This window comes from Paroedura picta, chromosome 18 (assembly GCF_049243985.1).
Source record: "Paroedura picta isolate Pp20150507F chromosome 18, Ppicta_v3.0, whole genome shotgun sequence".
Taxonomy (NCBI): Eukaryota; Metazoa; Chordata; class Lepidosauria; order Squamata; family Gekkonidae; genus Paroedura; species Paroedura picta.
In genome coordinates, this window is record NC_135386.1 from 5,219,075 (window position 1) to 5,236,795 (window position 17,721).

The window sequence follows — 17,721 nt, forward strand, 5'->3', positions numbered from 1 at the left end:
GTGGGGCTGAGAAAGCTCTGACAGAACTGCTCTGTGAGAAACAGCTCTAACAGGACCGTGACTAGCCCAAAGTCACCAGCTGGCTGCATGTTGAGGTGTGAAAAGAGGGGTATAAAAACCAACTCTGATTCTGAGGCCCTCCCTGCTGCATGGGGACTGCAGGATGCCATTCCAAGGCCATACAGAGAAAGGATGCCAGCACAGCACTGTGGTTAGAAATCTTGGCCTAAGATCATATGTTCAAATCCTGACTCTGCTTTGGAAGCCTGTTGGGTGACCTCAGCCCAGTCAACCAGATACCTACCTTACTGGGTTGTTGTGAAGGTAAAACAGAGATTGTGAGAATGTTATAAGGCCATTGGGGAGAAAACCAAAGTAAAATAAATTCTGGGCATGATCTTATTTTGCTTTCGGGGTTGTTTTGAGTGCTGGAAACACTGGGATACATTTCTTGTAATTAGCCGCAGAAGCCATGTGGTCTGCGTGTGTGCAATCAGGAAAGCGACAAATAAAACGGAGACATCTTTTGTCAAAATTAATATGGACTTCTTTATTATGGGGGACCCATTCTAAATAGGATAAATGGAGCAACGGAGTCCTAATCTATTCTAACTAACTGCCCTCATGATGCCAAAGCTAGAGACTGGGAATGTGTGCGAGGGAGGGGGGTTGAAGGAGAGAGGGGAATACGTCCGTTCCCTAAGAACAGCATTCCATGCATCATAGGGATAGCAATCAATCAAAAAGAGACAGGAAGGATCTGGAGCCCGAGGCTAAAGAGACAACGGAAAAGTCCTTCCCTCCCAACCGTGAGGTCACAGGCTCCTGGGCCAAGTGGTAATGGGCAATGCCGTTTAAGGATAACACCAAAGAAGCCAAGCAAGGAGGAGGGAGGAGAGAGGAAGGAGAGAGTGGAAGGATCGCTGGATAGCTCCCAAGTGGTTCCTGAGCTGTTGAAATCAGGCCAAAAAAGCCGGGCAGGTTTCCGTGGCTGCACCAACTAATCTCAACCGTAGCGAAAGGGAATAGCAGCGGAACGGAGTGGCCATCCAGGCGAGCCAGGGAAAGAGGGTGCTGAGGTTCAGGCACCTTGAAGCTGGCCCTCCCACACAGGTGGATGTTGGGATCCAGCAGAGATCCCTGAGTGGCATTTCTGGCAGCAGCCTCCTCCAAATACCCAAGAGCCGCCAGGTGCTGAAAGGCTGAAGGAGAGCGGGGGCGTTTCGGCTGTGCCGAAACCTGTCCCCTCTTCCCTGGCTTGTGCTAGCTGGCTCCGTGCAGAGGCAGGCCATGGCAAAAGTGAACCGGGATGCATTTTGCTTTGAAAACCTTATGGGGGTCACCAGAAATGGGGTGCGCCTCGAGAGCACTCCCCCTCCAAGAAACCCTGCCCAGTGGAGTTCCTTCAAGCATAGACAGGTGTGGAGTGGGGGAGATCCTGTCCTTCCACCGGAGGGAGCTTAGAACAATTAGGCGTGTCAATTTGGGGGGGGGATGTTAAAATACCCACGCAGCCCCCTCGCCACTGAGTTAACCCTGTTTTAAAGCATGCGCTTCAGGCGACCAGAACCGCCTGCGATCCGGCTGATGTGCCAACTTGGATTCCATCTGGTGGATATGATCTTCTGGGTCCCACCAGGAATCCGCGTCCGGCGGAGAAGGAAAGGCGGGCCGGAGGGGGCTGGGATCCCTGGGGGGGGGAGCTCACGCAATCCTCTCACTGCTCAGAAAGCAGCTACGCTGGTCGGGAGACACGCCCCACTTCTTTTGGGCTCACAAACGCCCCCCCCCAAAGAAGACTCTGGGTTGCTATGCCCAGAGAGGGTTGGATCCCAGCTGAACCCCGTTTAAGCGACATCCCCCGACAGAAAGTGCGCAGGCTTCCAGTCCTCACCGAGTTCTTTCACGCCTCCGCTCATCTTTCTCCCCGCTCATGGAAAGATCACCAAGAGGCTGCCTCAGGCAGAACCATCTAAGCCTGATTAGTCCAGGGACGGGAGACAGCCAAGTCCAGGGTCGCTATGCAGAGGCAGATAACGGCAACCCCCCTCTGAGCATCTCTCGCCTCCTTGAAAACCCACCAGCGATGCGCTAAAGAGATTTGTACCGGGACGGGAGACCACCGAAGGAGTCAGGGTCGCCATGCAGAGGCAAGCCAGGGCAAACCAGCCCTGAACATCACTCGCCTTGGAAACTCGAAGGGAGGGGAGGGGAGGGTGGCCACCCGACGGTCCTTTCCTCCCGCCAACAAAAGAAAAAGAGCCAGGGAAGAGGCGATCGCGTCGAGCAGAAGAGAATCTCCCCCAAATTTCCAGCGCCTACCCGGTCCTCTGCCAAAGGGTCCCCTTGCCTCCACTTGCCCTAAATCCAGTGGCGCCTTCCCAACTGCAAAACTGGGACTTCTCCCCGTGAACCTCCTCCTGGCGCTCTGCAGGGGCTCAGAGGCACGCTCCTCCGGCCCAGAAACGGGGGAAGAGGCTCCAGGGAGAGGGAGAAGGAGAGGCAGGAAGACCCCCCCACCCCATGCCGCATCCAGCCTGGATTCGCCCCCTGTCGGAAAAGCGCGCCGGGGTCCGACCCGAGAGCGCCCCCTTCCGCCCGGCAGGAGCGCAGCACTCACCTAAGGCAGCGATGGAGATGGGAGAAGTCCGGCCGCACCGTCGAGCCGCCGCGGAGTGCAATGGGGCCCCCGGGCTAAGGCCTGGCTTCTTATAGGGGTCGCGGGCAGGTGCCATGCAAATAAGGCGCCGGGGCCCCGCCCCGCCCTCCTGCCCGGCTTGCGACACCGCCGGCCACGGTCAGTACGAGCTGCAGCGGCAGCCGCGGAGGAGGAGGAGGAGGAAGCAGCAGCAGTGGCCGCCGCCGCCGGGGGGACGGAGGGACGTGGCGCCGGTGAGTGAGAGAGTGCCCGTCGGCGGGCGGCAGCGCTGGAGAAGCATGGAGGGGACCCACGCCTTGGCGGCAGGCAGGCAGGCAGGCAGGCAGAGGAAGGAAGCAAGGAGAACAGGAGGGCTAAGGAAGGAAGGAGAATAGGACTCAGGGCTAAGGGAGGGAAGGAAGGAAGGAGAACAGGAGGGCTAAGGAAGGAAGGAGAATAGGACTCAGGGCTAAGGGAGGGAAGGAAGGAAGGAAGGAAGGAGAACAGGAGGGCTAAGGAAGGAAGGAGAGTAGGACTCAGGGCTAAGGGAGGGAAGGAAGGAAGGAGAATAGGAGGGCTAAGGAAGGAAGGAGAATAGGACTCAGGGCTAAGGGAAGGAAGGAAGGAGAATAGGAGGGCTAAGGAAGGAAGGAGAATAGGACTCAGGGCTAAGGGAAGGAAGGAAGGAGAATAGGACTCAGGGCTAAGGGAGGGAGGGAAGGGAGGGACGGAGGGACGGAGGGAGAAAGAGAGAGAGAGAGAAAGGAAGGAAGGAAGGAAGGAAGGAAGGAAGGAAGGAAGGAAGGAAGGAAGGAAGGAGAATAGGAGGGCTAAGGAAGGTGAATAGGACTCAGGGCTAAGGGAAGGGAGGGAGGGAGGGAGGGAGGGAGGGAGGGAGGAAAGAAAGAAAGAAAGAAAGAAAGAAAGAAAGAAAGAAAGAAAGAAAGAAAGAAAGAAAGAAAGAAAGAAAGAAAGAAAGAAAGAAAGAAACGTAGGAAAGGCTCCTCCCCACCCCAGCACTGCATTTCTTGGCAGGCCTGTATTTTAGATCGTGCACTTTCGTCTGGTTTGGACTGGCGGGGCCTGGTGGCGGTAGAACGGGCTGTGTCGCTTCAGGCAGGATGGGGAGGAGGAGAAGGAGGCTCTTGTTGCACTTTCCCCCAACAAGAAAAACCACCTGCTCCAAAAGAACACAAGCCCGGCAGGGAGAGAAATTCTACCCCAGCCCATCCCCGGCTGGCCTTTCCCCCCTGTTTGCATGAAGATATGTATGTGTGCAGGCCCACTTCCGCAGGGACCCTAAAGTAGGAAGTGCCAGTCTGCTCGTTAGTTAGGCTAGGATTTGAACTGGTAGCCTCTTTTTCTACAGCTAGACACTTTTAACTTGGGAATGAACGGAGGGGCTGGGGCTCCGGGGCAGAGACTCTGCTTGGCCCGCAGAAGGTCCCTGGTTGAATCCTCAGCAACTCCAGTTAAAGGATCTAGCAGGAGGTGATGGGAAAGACCCTTGCCTAAGACCCTGGAGAGCCCCTGCCAGTCTGAGCGGACAATACCCTTGATGGATTCCATATATGGTCTGATTCCATATAAGGCATGTTCACGTGTGCTCCATAAGCCCCACTGAACAGAAGAGGAGTTAATGCTGGGCAAACACATGTTCCATGCGTCTAGACTGTGTGAGCCTTTCCCCGTTTCCCTCTTAAGCAGGAAACAAAGGCAGGTGGAAATTCAGGTTGCTGGCCATCTTTGAGAACAAAGTGTTGAGCAGATATCATTTTTATCTCCATCCACCCTGACGGTGGCATGGAGCATTCGGTGGCGGTATCCTATGCTGGGTCATTTCCAGCGTTGGGTCTGCACAGCCGCTGTCTCAGGAGTGCTTTTACCTTACCTGGCTGTGGTGATTCGACTGGTACACCTGTGGCAGACTGGTGATCCCAGCCCTTCTGCGAATAGGTTAAGTTCGCAGAGCAGGTGTACGCTCTGACACATGTGGAGACATGTGCTAGGGAGTTCCGACTGGCTGCAGTGTCCTGGCATATGCCTGGTAACTGTTCAGGAATGCACCAATGCCCTTTGAGCATTTCCCAGTAGGACCGTGGTCGTTCTCACACTTTTTGGACCTGCTGCTCAAATGACTATCCTTTGTGAGAACAAAATTTGAGTCCTTAAAGACCTACTCAGACTTTCTCCTGCTGCTTCAAGCCAGCACTTGAATCTATCCTATTTGAAATCTACTTGTAAACTAACGCTGCGCAGTTTGACACATCAAATGCAAGAACCGTGTGGTTGGTTAACTCTCCACAAGCTTGTGTGGTATTTTTCGTGGTCAGGATGCATACATCTATAAAGTTCCTGAGCCACAGCTGCGTCTCAAAGACGTTTTGCATATTATGCTAAAGAAACCCCCAAATTACCAACGCTTCTCCCAGCTGAAGCTCTTCCATACGATTCATCTGTGGGAGAATTTGGGACCCACTTCTGAACCTCAACCCCAGTCTGGGTTCCACTGTTGTAGGGAAGCAGCTCTAAGGAGCATGCAAACCTGCTGAATCAGACCCTTGGCCCATCAAAACCAGTATTGTCTATTCTGACTAGTAGCAGCTCTCCAGGGTCCTAGGCAGAAATCTTTCATATCACCTACCACCAGATCCTTAGAGCCAGCTTGGTGTCGTGGTTAAGAGTGGCAGCCTCTAATATGGAGAACAGGGTTAGATCCCCACTTCTTCCTCCACATGTAGCCAGCTTGGGTGACCTTGGGCCTGTCACAGTTCTCTCAGAGCTCTCTCAGCCCCATCTACCTCACAGGGTGTCTGTTGCGGGGAGAGGAAGGGAAGATGATTGTAAGCCACTTTGAGACCCCTTTGGGGAGGGAAAAGTGGGTTACAAAAGAACAGCTGGTTCTCCACTTCTTTTTACTGTGGAATCACAATTCTTCCACCCTCCACTGCAGCACTTAATCGAATTTCACCAGTTTGCACTTCACATTTTGTGGCAATAATTCCCGGCAAAGGGGTTATAGTCCCTATCCAGGAAGTATACATTTTTGTTCCTGTTTTGGCACATCCCTCAAAGATCACTAGCGGTTTTTGCAAAGTTTCATGGGTTGGCAGGATTTTGCAGCTTTCAGCTCAGCCCTAGAGAGATGAAGCTCCAGTGACGTTAGTGGGACTTGTCACAATGCTCAGGACTGAAGCCTTGGATGTTCTCCTTGACGTCAACGGAACAAAAATGTGCATTCCACAGGTATGCTCGTCAAAGAGCCGGGATTCCCTCTTGTCAAAAGTACCCTTTTTGGGAAAGTCAGGTTGTCAGTTCATGGCGCACGGAACCGACCTGAGTTTCACCAGCTCAAAAGGCAGGCTTGGTAACCCATACGCACCCGCACACAAAGATTGATGCAGCTCCCAAAGCCTTTCAGTTGGATCCGCAAATCGAATGCATGCGGCAACTCGGAAGGAATGTGTTGACTTTGTGCGCTTTTTTTTGTTTCGGTGCTTGGGAACAGACATGCACACCTTTGGGTGACTCACCCCTGATGATTACTTCAAAATTCATTCATGGAACGTTATATATAGCTACATATTTCTCTTTGCCCCCCGCCCCAATCTACACTCTTCCTGATTCTTTTGTCCACAGGGTGTGTTGCCCATGCCGAAAGCTGTGTGTGCTCCTTCACAAGGCCGGTGTGACGCAACGTACGACCGCAAAGGCAGAATTATGCGGCTTTCGTTAGCTTCTAAGACCAGAACTTTTAGATGTGGGGGGAGTAGGAGAGCAGCTCATATAGTTCAAGAATATGTCATTTAGATATTTATATCCCGATATCGTCCCTAATAGGAGCCCAAAAAAGCTTATAACATCATTTCACCCTCCTTCATTTTAATCTTACAACAACGGCCTTCTTAGGTAGGTTAAGAGGAGAGAGAGTGACTGATCCAAGGTCATGCAGCAGGTTTCCACTCCAAAGTGGGGATTTGAATTTGGATCTTCAAGATCCTTGTTCACCACTTTGTTACCACATAGGCCAAAGCAAGTGGCTTTGCTAGAAAAAGCTACAAGAAAGAGATCAACGGTGAAGTTCTGAGCAGAGTTAAGCTCTCTTAGATCCATTAATGTCAATGGACTTACAAGGGTGCAGCTCTGCTCAGGATAAAATGGTTAATGTCAGCAGCTGCTGGAGCCACAAGCCGTTTTGGAAGCTTTAGGAATTTGTGCCTACCAAATTCTATGCATAGATGTAGTTTAAGATGTCAGTTCTCCTAGATCTGATGGCCAGAAGTGCTTTCCGATAGCATGGACAGAGATGTAAAAGAGAAACGTTATTGAACGGAGGGGAAAACAAGCCAAGCTGGATCTGTGGCAGGAAGAGGAGACAGTAAGACCGAAACATCCTTGTTGGGTGAAAGGGAAGGTGACAGCATGGCATGCTGCCATAAAAAGCAATTATGTTCAGTGACCTCAAAGGGAAGGGAAAGTATAGCCTGGTCTTGCCAGATCTCAGAAGCTATGCAGGGTTGGTACTTGGAAGAGAGAGTACTTGGACGGGAGACCACCAAGGAAGGCCCTGTAGAGGAAGGCAATGCTAACCACCTCTGCTTCTCACTTGCCTGGAAAGGCCCTTGCTGGGGAAGCTAAACAGAGTTAGTACTTGGCTGAGAGGCCACCAAGGAAGGCTCTGCAGAGGACAGCAGTGGCCCTGTTTTGTAATGGAAGCCCCTTGCTGGGGTTGGCATAAGTTAGCTGAGGCCTGACGGCATTTCACACATACAGCCCCAGAGCAGTACAGATACTGCTTTTGTAAAACAATACAAACAGTTCCAATATCTAGTAGTGGTTAGAAGGTCAGGTTATGGAATAATGTGGGACACCGAGCCTTGAGGAAGGAATAGTGGGGCTCAGGGAAATTACCTTTTACTCAGTCCATTGTCCTTGTTATAGCCTGTGCATTCCCTTTGGCTCCCCAGAAAACCATGGCCATGTGCAAACAAACATGGCCACCCACTAGAATAGCTTAGAGAGAACTGTTGCAGACCACTAAGTACACACAGGCCAATAGGCTAGGAACCAGTTTTGCAAACTTCATCCGGAAGGTTACCATATTTGGTCCGGCGGCCTAGAAAGACTGCTGATTGCACGTTTCGGGACCTTCCTCATTTTTCGCCAGAGCGGGGGCACAGCTCTTTGGCGTTGCCCGTAGAACGAGGCGTCATGTACGCAAGCTCTGCCTTCCGTGAAATATCCTGGCTTGCTCCCTGATAGGCTGGACCTCGCATCCGGCAAGGAAGCGATTGCTCAGGGTGACCAAACGGCAACACCCCCTACCCAGCCCGCTGCCAGGAAAAAAACCAGTCCTGCATTCCCCACCTGCAGAGCAACTGTGCCACAAATAAAGGGGGGAAAACCCAGTTTTTCATCTACCTTTTTCTTGTCCGGAGAGAAAGCGAAAAAACCTGTTTCCCTTCTTTTGCATTTCCCTCTTCTCTGCTCCTCATCGGCCAGTTGCATCATGGCCCATTCCGTTGCTTGCCCCGTCCTTGCAGATAACCTGAGGTCTAGGAATCCCACTCAGCGATCTAGTTACATCACAGCAAAGTAGCGTACGACCGGTTCCCAAGACCATTGCCGATGTAGGAAGGTGGCTGCCGGGAGAGAGAGAGAGGGATTTTAACACAGCATACTGATTTTCTGAATGTGTTGATGTGCAATGCAATAGAAGGCTCCCAATAGGCAACTGTGCAACCTCTTAACGGTTGTACCCTATTCGTTTATGTATTGATGCAATTTTTAGGCCGCCCTTCTCTGGCAACGATCTCGGGGCAGCTGACATCATTCAAACCATATACAAGCTTTCATAAATGATATTAAACCCTTGATAAATTCTCTAAAAGCACCTAATGAAACAAGACCCCCTCCGTCACAATGTCCCTCGGACCTAGGGTCATATAAGAACAAATTAAATTAGATTCCCCAGGATTCGGATGGAGGGGGTGAGGTACAGTTGGCCCATTGTTGATGTCACTGAGGGCTGGTGAAAAAGTGCCATTTTATAAACCTTCTGGAACTTTGATAGCTCCAAAAAGGCCCAGATCTCCACTGGCAGATCATTCCACCAGGACTGAAAAAGCTACAAGCAAGCGAGCATTCAGTCAGTGGAGAGCTCTTTAGGGGAAAAACCCGGAGATGCGGTCCGACAGATACGCAGGGCCCAGATGCCGTAAGACCTTAAAGGTTAAAACCAGCACCTTCAACCTGATCTGGAACTTATAGAAGACCAGTTCAAAATTGGCAGGGGGGGAGAGAGGGAATGCAGGCTTAAAAAATGGGTCGCAAACAAGAGAACTGGGAAACAGTGATGTTCATTTGCTCTAGACTAGAGCAAAGTTGGGGTCCGGTGACACCTTTAAGACCAATGAAGTTTTGCTCAAGGCATAAGCTTTCATATTCATGCCCACTTCAGATATCAGGAAAAAAAAATTCACAGTCAGAGTAGTTCAGCAGTGGAATAGGCTTCCTAAGGAGGTGGTGAGCTCCCCCTCACTGACAGTCTTCAAGCAAAGGTTGGATGCACACTTTTCTTGGATGCTTTAGGATGCTTTGGGCTGATCCTGCGTTGAGCAGGGGGTTGGACTAGATGGCCTGTATGGCCCCTTCCAACTCTATGATTCTATGATTTTTATTGATATTTATGTTTACATTTTTATACCGCCGTTCGCAGCAAGCTGGCTCACGGCGGTGCACAAAAGAAAGACATTGGAACATCCAATAAAAACATTTCATTAATAACCCCTTAAAAACAGGCCTTAATTGTGCCAGTATTCTTCTAAAAAGACTAGTTCACCGTTCTGCTGTTTCAGACCAACATGGCTACGCACCAGAATTTATGTTCATTTGCTGAGATCTTGATGGGCGACACAAAGGGTTTTGTCTGGTCTGCCACTCAAAAGGCACAGAAGGGGGAAGAAAAAGAACTTGGAATCTAGACAAGGAAAAAGGAAAGAGTCCCTGATGCTACCACAACCAGGAAGGGGAAGAAAATAAACATCTTCTGGTGTTTCCCAGTGCTGTTTCCCGTGTCCCCGCAAATATTTCCCGCCTCTGATTCATTCTTTGGATCTTCTAACGATGTTTCCAGGGTCCTGACCTTCAGCTCGACTGCCGTTCTTAGGCAACCGAGGGTCAAATCGCATACAATGCTATCTATTTTGTGTCTTTTTATCACACCTTCCATCCTGGGAGCTCACAGGGTTGTTTGGGGGTTAAAGGAAAAAAGACGGGTTCTACAAAACACATTTCCCCCTGATAAAATGACAATAAGAAAGCAAGGAGGAGCCCAGTTCCAATCAGTGAAATTCAGCAGAAGTCAAAGTGTTAAAACCCCTCTCCCTTCTCTCTGCATAGCCCAAAGGCAAATTGAGGCTGTGGCTTGTGTGTTCTCTGATCCGCCTGTGCTTAAGTTAATTCTTCCATTGTTTCCTTCCAAACCGTTTCTCCTTTCTTAAAGCTGAACTCCTCCCCAGCTTCACTCTTCTCCTTCAGTCTAACTTTCTCTTCTAGTAGATAATAATACGATTGCTGTCTGAGTTCTATAAATTGTGAGCATCACTATGGGTGGGCCTCAACTGAAACGGAGAGTAGGAAGCTTGGAATAAGACACACACACAAAATGTGTGCTAAAAGGCTTTTAAAGGTATGCAGATGTTTCAATTGAACATCTCTCTCTCATTTAAAGATCCCTCTAGTGTTCCCTCTAAGCTGTGTGTTCATTAACCCAGCAAGCCCCGCCAGCGTGGCTAAGAGTGGCAGCCTTGATTCTGGAGAACCTGGTTTGATTCCCAGCTCTTCCTCCACATGTAGTCAGCTGGGTGACCTTGGAGGAAACCCACAGGTGTTGCTCAGGCCCTTAGAGGAAAGGAAGCACAAAAATGTACTACCGGCAGCCTCCGGGGCTCTCTCATCATATCCGGCCCTAGAACCCCTGACCTCTGAAGCGCATCATTTCTCTGTTTCTTCCCTCCATCCGCTCAATTGCTCCATCCTGTTCTTCCCGTCTTGGTGATGTCTATAAAACCCACCCTTTTCTCCCACTTGAAGCAACTATGCATTTTTCTTTGCTCTCTCATTCGGGGATTGTGACGCTTTTTGGTCTTCCTCCTGCCCCTTTTCTCAAGCTTCTTTGCCTCATCGATTATGAGGATCAGGTAACAGGTGACTGTTCTCTTCACTTCCTTAGGTTGGCTTCCTTCTTTCTAGTCCTGTTCTGCTCGAAGTCTGTCTGCCATTCTTCCAAGGCTTTCATTCTAGTGGTCCTCTGTTCATCTTTCTACTTTCTCTCTGTGATGGGTCTCATTCTATAACTCTGGATTGGTATTCCAAACTATGGAGAGCAAATAAGGTAAGGTTGGTTGGTTGGTTGGTTGGTTGGTTGGTTGGTTGGTTGGTTGGTTGGTTGGTTGGTTGGTTGGTTGGTTGGTTGGTTGGTTGGTTGGTTGGTTGGTTGGTTGGTTGGTTGGTTGGTTGGTTGGTTGGTTGGGAAGGAAGGAAGGAAGGAAGGAAGGAAGGAAGGAAGGAAGGAAGGAAGGAAGGAAGGAAGGAAGGAAGGAAGGAAGGAAGGAAGGAAGGAAGGAAGGAAGGATGGATGGATGGATGGATGGATGGATGGATGGATGGATGGATGGATGGATGGATGGATGGATGGATGGATGGATGGATGGATGAACGAACCCTCTGGCGAGGGTTGTCAGCTCTGTGTCTGGAAATGCCTGGAGATTTTGGGGATGGGGCCAGGCAAGATTTGGGGTGCGGAGGGACCTTTGCTGAGTTCGATGCCATAGCATCCACCCTCCAGAGCAGCTATTTTCTCTGGGGGAACTGGTCTTGAGCATCTATAGACCAACTGCAATAATGGGGATTTCCAGGTACCACCTGTAGGTCGGCAACCCTGATTCCAGCTGTGGCTCCAGGAAAGGCCGCAGCCCAGGCCCACAAGACAATAAGATAGCTATCTTTTCTAACTAATACCATTTTTGGTAAGTCGTTCATTTCTCACTTATATCCAGAATTAAACTTGGTCGCTCTTGAAGGTGCCCACTGGACTCAAACGTCTTTCGATTTCATCCCTGTGTCGCTGAAGGGGAGCCTCTTACAGCATGAGAGCATTCTATCCATGCTAGCCAGTCATAACAAAGCATAATTATAGCTCATTCTCGGAGAAAAGTCTCGGGTATAATTATTTGCAGGTACAAAACTGAACAGGCGGGAATCCAACTGGCACGACACCTTTCAGATGCATTGTTTATGTTGCGTGCACGTCGCGCAAAAGATCTGGCATTTTTATTTCCTCTTGACAAACTATAAACCGACCGCACTGTGCATGTTTCTTTCCAAATCTACAGATCTAATTCCTAGGTGATAATCTTTTTATAGCCTCGTGAAGTGATCCATGTTTACAATTTGTCATTGGGTGACATTGATCTAGGGATGCTAACCTCCAGGTGGAAATACAGCTCCTCTCCAGACTACAGGCATCAATTCCCCTGGAGAAAATGGCTGCTTGGGAGGGTGGGCTGTGGGGCCTTGTACCCCCACTGAGGTCCCTGTCTTCCCAGGGCTTCATTCCCAAATCTCTAGGACTTTCACAATTTGGAGCTGGCCTCTCCCCAGTCATTGGCAACTCTGAATAAGTTTTTTCTGGCAACTCTGAATAAGTGTTTCTGTGTCTCTCAGACCAACCTACTTCACAAGGTCGTTGTGAAGCCAGGTATCTCATCGTAGGCTTTGTAGAGGAAGAAGGCGATAAGAATACGACAGAGACTATTTGCCCATGTTTGTATAGCTAATGCATTTCTCCACTACTGTTCTGTCCAGTTGTCCACGGCTGCTCATAATTTGAAACTTTAAAACCCAAAACTATAAGCGACAGAAAGTGTCTCAAGCCATTCTGGGCTGTTCCTTCATGAACCGCTGGTACAGATTCCTGTACCCTGGGATCTCTTTTGCCGCAGATCTTGAAAGCGTGCTATGCATGGTTGGACTCCAATAGATCAGAATCAATCTTGTACCCCAATTCTTTGGGGGAAAGAAAGGTCTGTCCTAGGGGGAAATTGCCACAGCTACGTGGCTGACGAATGAAATTGATTTCCAGAACTGTAACAAGCAACTGTTCTCTTTTAGTTTTCAGAAAAAAACAGATGCTCCCCCTGTGTAGAACTAGCATGTCGCATGCTATCTTGCTTGGGATGGTTCTGACAACTTTATGGCCCTCTATCGGTGAGTAAGCCTAATTTCCCTATTCAGGGACGGTTTCCTTAGAGTGGAAAGGCTAAGAGTCTAGAATTTCTCCTCTCATAAATACTTGACCTTGTAACATTCGTTTTGTGACGTTAAAACCCTTTTCTGTTCCAATGAATCAAATGATGACGTTCTTCAACTGCTTTCTTCTCAGGCGCCCAGAAGAATATCCACTGGGAAATTGAGCGTTACGATGGCTGGTACAACAACCTCATGTATCACAGTCACGGCGCCACAGGTGAGAGCATGGTGAAGCTTTCGGCCCACCCATGCTGTGGCCAAGGCCACTGTGCAGGGGGGGGGCTGCGGTTGGGTATACAGCGTGCATGCAGTCTTGTTCATTCAGTGTGCCAACTAGCTGCAAAATCTTCATGAGAAATGGACAGGATGAGGCCATAAGGGCTAGCTGTAACCTGGCAGGGCTGGGGAGGAAGCCAGAGGGGAGCAGCTGCAGAGCATGAACTGAGTGCAATTAACCCATCTCAAGCAGGTAAGTCCTTTGAATGGGATTTCCCTGGTGCTCTTCCATTCAAGTACTAACCAGGGCCAAAACCTGCTTAGCTTCCAAGATCCAATGAGATCAAGCTTGCCTGGGTCATCTTGGTCAAGGCAAGAGGTATGCATTGGTGGTTGGCCTCTGCATAACAACTCTGCACTTCCCTGTGGGTCTTCCATCCATGTGCTAACCAGGACCAAAGCACCTCCCTTTGACTTCTTGATTCCTTGTTTCTAGGGTCACGGCTTTCGCGCCTGCTGCCTGCTAACTATGCAGATGGGGTCTACGAAGCGCTAAAGGAACCTCACGTTCCCAGTGCGCGCGGACTCAGCAACGCAATTGCACAAGGCGAGTCGGGATTGCCTTCCATCGACAACCAAACTGTTCTCGGCGTCTACTTTGGTAAGCTAGCGCATCCTGATGGGCTTGAGGGCCAGAATGATGTAGTCAACGAGCAGCGGTCTCTAATGTGGAGAACTGGTTTCGATTCTCCACTCCTCCTGGTTGGCTCTGGGCCAGCCCCAGTTCTCGGAGGGCTGTTCTCCTAGAGAAGTTGTTTCAGGGCTCTTTCAGCCCCACCCACTTCACAGAGGGCCTGAGGTGCAGAGAGGAAGGGAAATGTGTTTGTAAACTAGTTTTGGAGTCCTTTGGGGAATGAAAAGCAGGGATGCAATAAACCAACTCTTCTTGCTGAGCCCCAGAAGACATCAGCTCCTCCTGGATGTATCCCTCAGGGCTATAAAAACCCAGTGCTGCTTCTGCTCAGACCAATTTCTAACAAAAACCTGACAAGGAACATCTGCAGGCTGCACAGAGCTCTAGCACAGGGGTGTGCTGTCTGTCCAAACCCCGAGGAAGACGGCATCCTGCATGCAGCCCATATTCTGTTCTTTCATCTTCATTTCAAATCCCAACCAGCAGGAGCTTTTTTAGACAGAGCCAAAACCAAGCCCCGTGTTGTGGTGAAGAGCGGTGATCTCTAATCTGGAGAACCGGGTTTGATTCCCCCTCCTCCTCCTCCACATGCAGCCAGCTGGGCAACTAGAGCGCCCTAGAACTAGATGACCCATATGCTCTGACTTGGTATAAAACAGTTTCTTATGAGAAGGGGCACGAAGGAAAGATGTCAGCTGTGGGTTTTGCAGGCCTGTAAACAACAGCAGTCTGATTTTACCAGCGACTGAGTCCTCCTTCTGTCTGAGTCATCCTCAGTAGTCTAATCCTTCCAAGGAGGTTGTGGCTTTTCTCCAAAGACATCAACCTGATGAATCACAGGGAATCGGGTTAGGTAATTGTTTCCTTCCTTCGTCCCACTAAGTCAAAACCTGTCCACCTGCACCGATTTGAGGGAAATCCTTAGGCCTTTGAAAGGTACATGCACAAAGGTTATGAACAGTTCATTCAACCTAACAGTAAAGATGTACGTCAGACATTATCCCTTCTTACCACATCTCCCTCTTGTGATGGCCACAAGGGCTGAGTAGCCATGGATGCTTTGGGGGTAGGGGGAGTGGTAGGCCAAACGTGGCTTCTGTCCAGGAGGAGAGGAATTCGTGGGTGAAGTCAGACATAAAGTTCAGAAGGACATCTGAAGAGGCATGGTTAGTGGGGTAGGGGTCCCCAGCCTTTTTTGAGCCTGCAGGCACGTTTTTTTCATTGTGACACAGTACGGTGGGCTGAGTCCCAAAATGGCTGTCACAAAATGGCTACTGCAGAAGGCGGAGCCAGGAAGAAAATGGCTAACTCTCAGTCACATAGTAACAATCCAATCCAATCTCTGTTGACCAACCAGAAGCCTTGCTGGACAAAAGCTCTACCTAGCCCTGCCCACTTCCTAAAAATATTTGGTTGATGTCAGGAAAAGTGTCAACAGGAGCCATGGCGCCCCATGGGGGCCATGTTGGGGATCCTCGTTCAAATGACATTCAGTTCAGCCAATTCGTCAGGGCTGAGATGTATTTAACGATAAACAGTTGATTGGCTGGATATGCTATAAGCATTAAGTCTGCCTTTGTGCGCTGTTATGAACACTGTGTCTGTCTCCATATGCGTGAAAGACTTAGCATTCTTAGCAGCAATCCCAACAAATTAGTCATTTAATGTTATAACCCGTCTCAGCCCTGTGAGTGCACCAAACCGAGCTTCATTAGCCACGATGGCTCATCCAAAGCCGTTCTCGATACGCCCTTGATCAGCCACCTTGAATTAGTCATTCGAGGTTCATTTCTTTTTCAACCCTGCAAGTTCTAAGAATCCTAGAGTTGGAAGGGGCCATGCAGGCCATCTAGTCCAGCCCCCTGCCCCATGCAGGATCCTCTTAAAGCCACCAGAATAAGCATCTGTCCAGCTGCAGCATGAAAACTGCCAGTGAGGAGAGCTCACCTTAGGCAGTCGATTCTACAGTTGCTGTGTTCTATTTCCTGGATCCTTTGGCTCGTCGAATACCAACATTTTATTTATATAGTTATTATATTTTTAGGCCAGCCCTCTTTGACAAAAGGCTTGGGACAGCTAACTTTATTTAAAACCATGTACAACAATGCTTAAAATCATTAAAATCTCCTAATAAGAACTCTCGGTCACTACCTCCTGAAGAACCTGGGGTCAAAAGAGTTCAGAATTTGATGGTATTTCAGGGATTCACATGGAGGGGAGGGTAGAGATGAAGGTAAGGGGGGGCCCATTTTGATGTCATCAAGGCCTAGCGCTGGTCTCAACCATACATCTGGCAGAAGGGTGCTATTTTACTTGCCCTTTGGGTCTTTGCCAGCTCTGAAATGGCCCAGATCTCTGCTGGCAGCTCATTCCACCAGGCCCTTCCTAACCAGAACTTTCCCTGTGTCTGCCTGACAGGTTTCCATGTGCTGTCTGAGATCTTAGAAGGCAACAAGCCAGGGTGCCCTGCCGAGTTCTTGAACCTGCATATCCCCCAAGGAGATCCGGTGTTCGACCTTACAAAGTCAGGAGACGTCATCCTGCCCTTCCAGCGCATGCAGTGGGTCGCAGGAACCGGACGAAGCCCCAACAGCCCCCGGGATCTGGTAAAGCATGCCAGCCCCTTCTATTGCCTATATTTCAACTTTGACTTATCTTTACGGAGGCCGGCCAGTTCTAGAACGAGAGTTCTAGAACCCCCAACGAGAGTTCTAGAACCCCCAACGAGAGTTCTAGAACTCCCAATGCACACCGAAAGGCTACCCTGTTCAAAAAAGTTAGCGATAGGAGTGTACGAACAAAAGGCACTATCATACCCGCAAAACAATGCTGTATCAATCCACGGCAACCATTTGCAAGTGGATTCCCAGTTGACAGATTCGTATACATATAGAGAGAATATAGAGAAAAAGATTGCAAGCAGAGGGGATGACATTCTACAAATCTCAGGGGTGTTCAAGGAAACCACATTGAACATTCCCAATGTGAGCTGCTTGAATTCCACCGTTTTTGTTCATAAGAGAGCCAGCTTGGTGTTGTGGTTAAGAGTGGTGGCCTGTAATCTGGAGAACCGGGCCTGGCACCCCTACCTGCATTTTACCAATAGTTGTCCCGGAGACACATGTTGAGAGGCAGCGATTGGCTCATGTCAGCTTCGTGTCTGAGGAAGGATTTGAACCGAGGTCTCTCTAGCCCTAACCTGTCCCACCCTGGCTTTATGCGCATCTGTCGAGATGCATCCGATCTGTTCAGAGGGTTGGAGTCGTATCAATCCACGCCCCCTCCTCTTTCTCTCTCCTCAGGCGAACCCTGTGACAGGATGGCTGGACGGCAGCGCTATCTATGGCCCATCACATTCCTGGAGCGATTCTCTGAGAACTTTCTCCGGTGGGATGTTGGCTTCCGGAGCTGACCCAGGCCTTCCCAGGCAGACCGGGGCGTCCAGCCTAATGTGGAAAGCTTTGGATCCCTCCACTGGACAGGGTGGGCTGGAAGGGATCCTGGGTAAGGAAGTTTCAGAAACCGCTCAGGTCCAGTGGAAAGGCTGGGAAGAGCTATCTGAAACGAATGAATAAAGGGGACAGCCTCACTCCGAGAGTCAGCTGAAGGGAGAATTCCCAGGGTGCACTTCCTCAGCGTCTCAACCTTGGGACTCCTTTGTGAACTTAAAATAGGCACTCAGTTAGGGTGGTCAATTCCAGGTTGGCGAGTGACTGGACGTTTGTGGGGGTGGAGACTTAGGAGGGCGGGGCTTAGGGAGGGAAGGGTCCTGGACAAAGTATACCGACATAGGGTTCACCTTTCTTAAGCTGATGAGAACGATGAAGTTTAATGCTCAGTATTTGCGTGTGGATGTGAGAGG

General features: G+C 49.9%; 2 protein-coding genes across 5 annotated transcripts in view; one reads left to right on the top strand and one right to left on the bottom strand.

Moving 5' to 3' along the window:
- DUOXA2 (dual oxidase maturation factor 2) overlaps window positions 1-17,721 on the bottom strand; it is a 48,879-nt gene that overhangs the window by 11,192 nt on the left and 19,966 nt on the right. For 2 of the 3 annotated variants that reach the window (XM_077318161.1, XM_077318162.1), the window contains one exon: window positions 8,060-8,280. In XM_077318161.1, coding sequence (XP_077174276.1) covers window positions 8,060-8,111 — 52 coding nt within the window. In that variant the 5' untranslated portion in view covers window positions 8,112-8,280. Of the gene's footprint in view, window positions 1-2,620; window positions 2,750-8,059; window positions 8,281-17,721 lie in introns of those variants that run through there. The other variant, XM_077318160.1, reaches the window with a different exon arrangement.
- DUOX2 (dual oxidase 2) overlaps window positions 2,780-17,721 on the top strand; it is a 42,622-nt gene continuing 27,680 nt past the window's right edge. The window contains exons 1-6 of one of the 2 annotated variants that reach the window (XM_077318158.1): window positions 2,780-2,892; window positions 12,812-12,907; window positions 13,083-13,166; window positions 13,662-13,826; window positions 16,278-16,465; window positions 17,162-17,363. In XM_077318158.1, the coding sequence (XP_077174273.1) occupies window positions 12,829-12,907; window positions 13,083-13,166; window positions 13,662-13,826; window positions 16,278-16,465; window positions 17,162-17,363 (718 nt within the window). In that variant the 5' untranslated portion in view covers window positions 2,780-2,892; window positions 12,812-12,828. Of the gene's footprint in view, window positions 2,893-10,828; window positions 11,034-12,811; window positions 12,908-13,082; window positions 13,167-13,661; window positions 13,827-16,277; window positions 16,466-17,161; window positions 17,364-17,721 lie in introns of those variants that run through there. The other variant, XM_077318159.1, reaches the window with a different exon arrangement.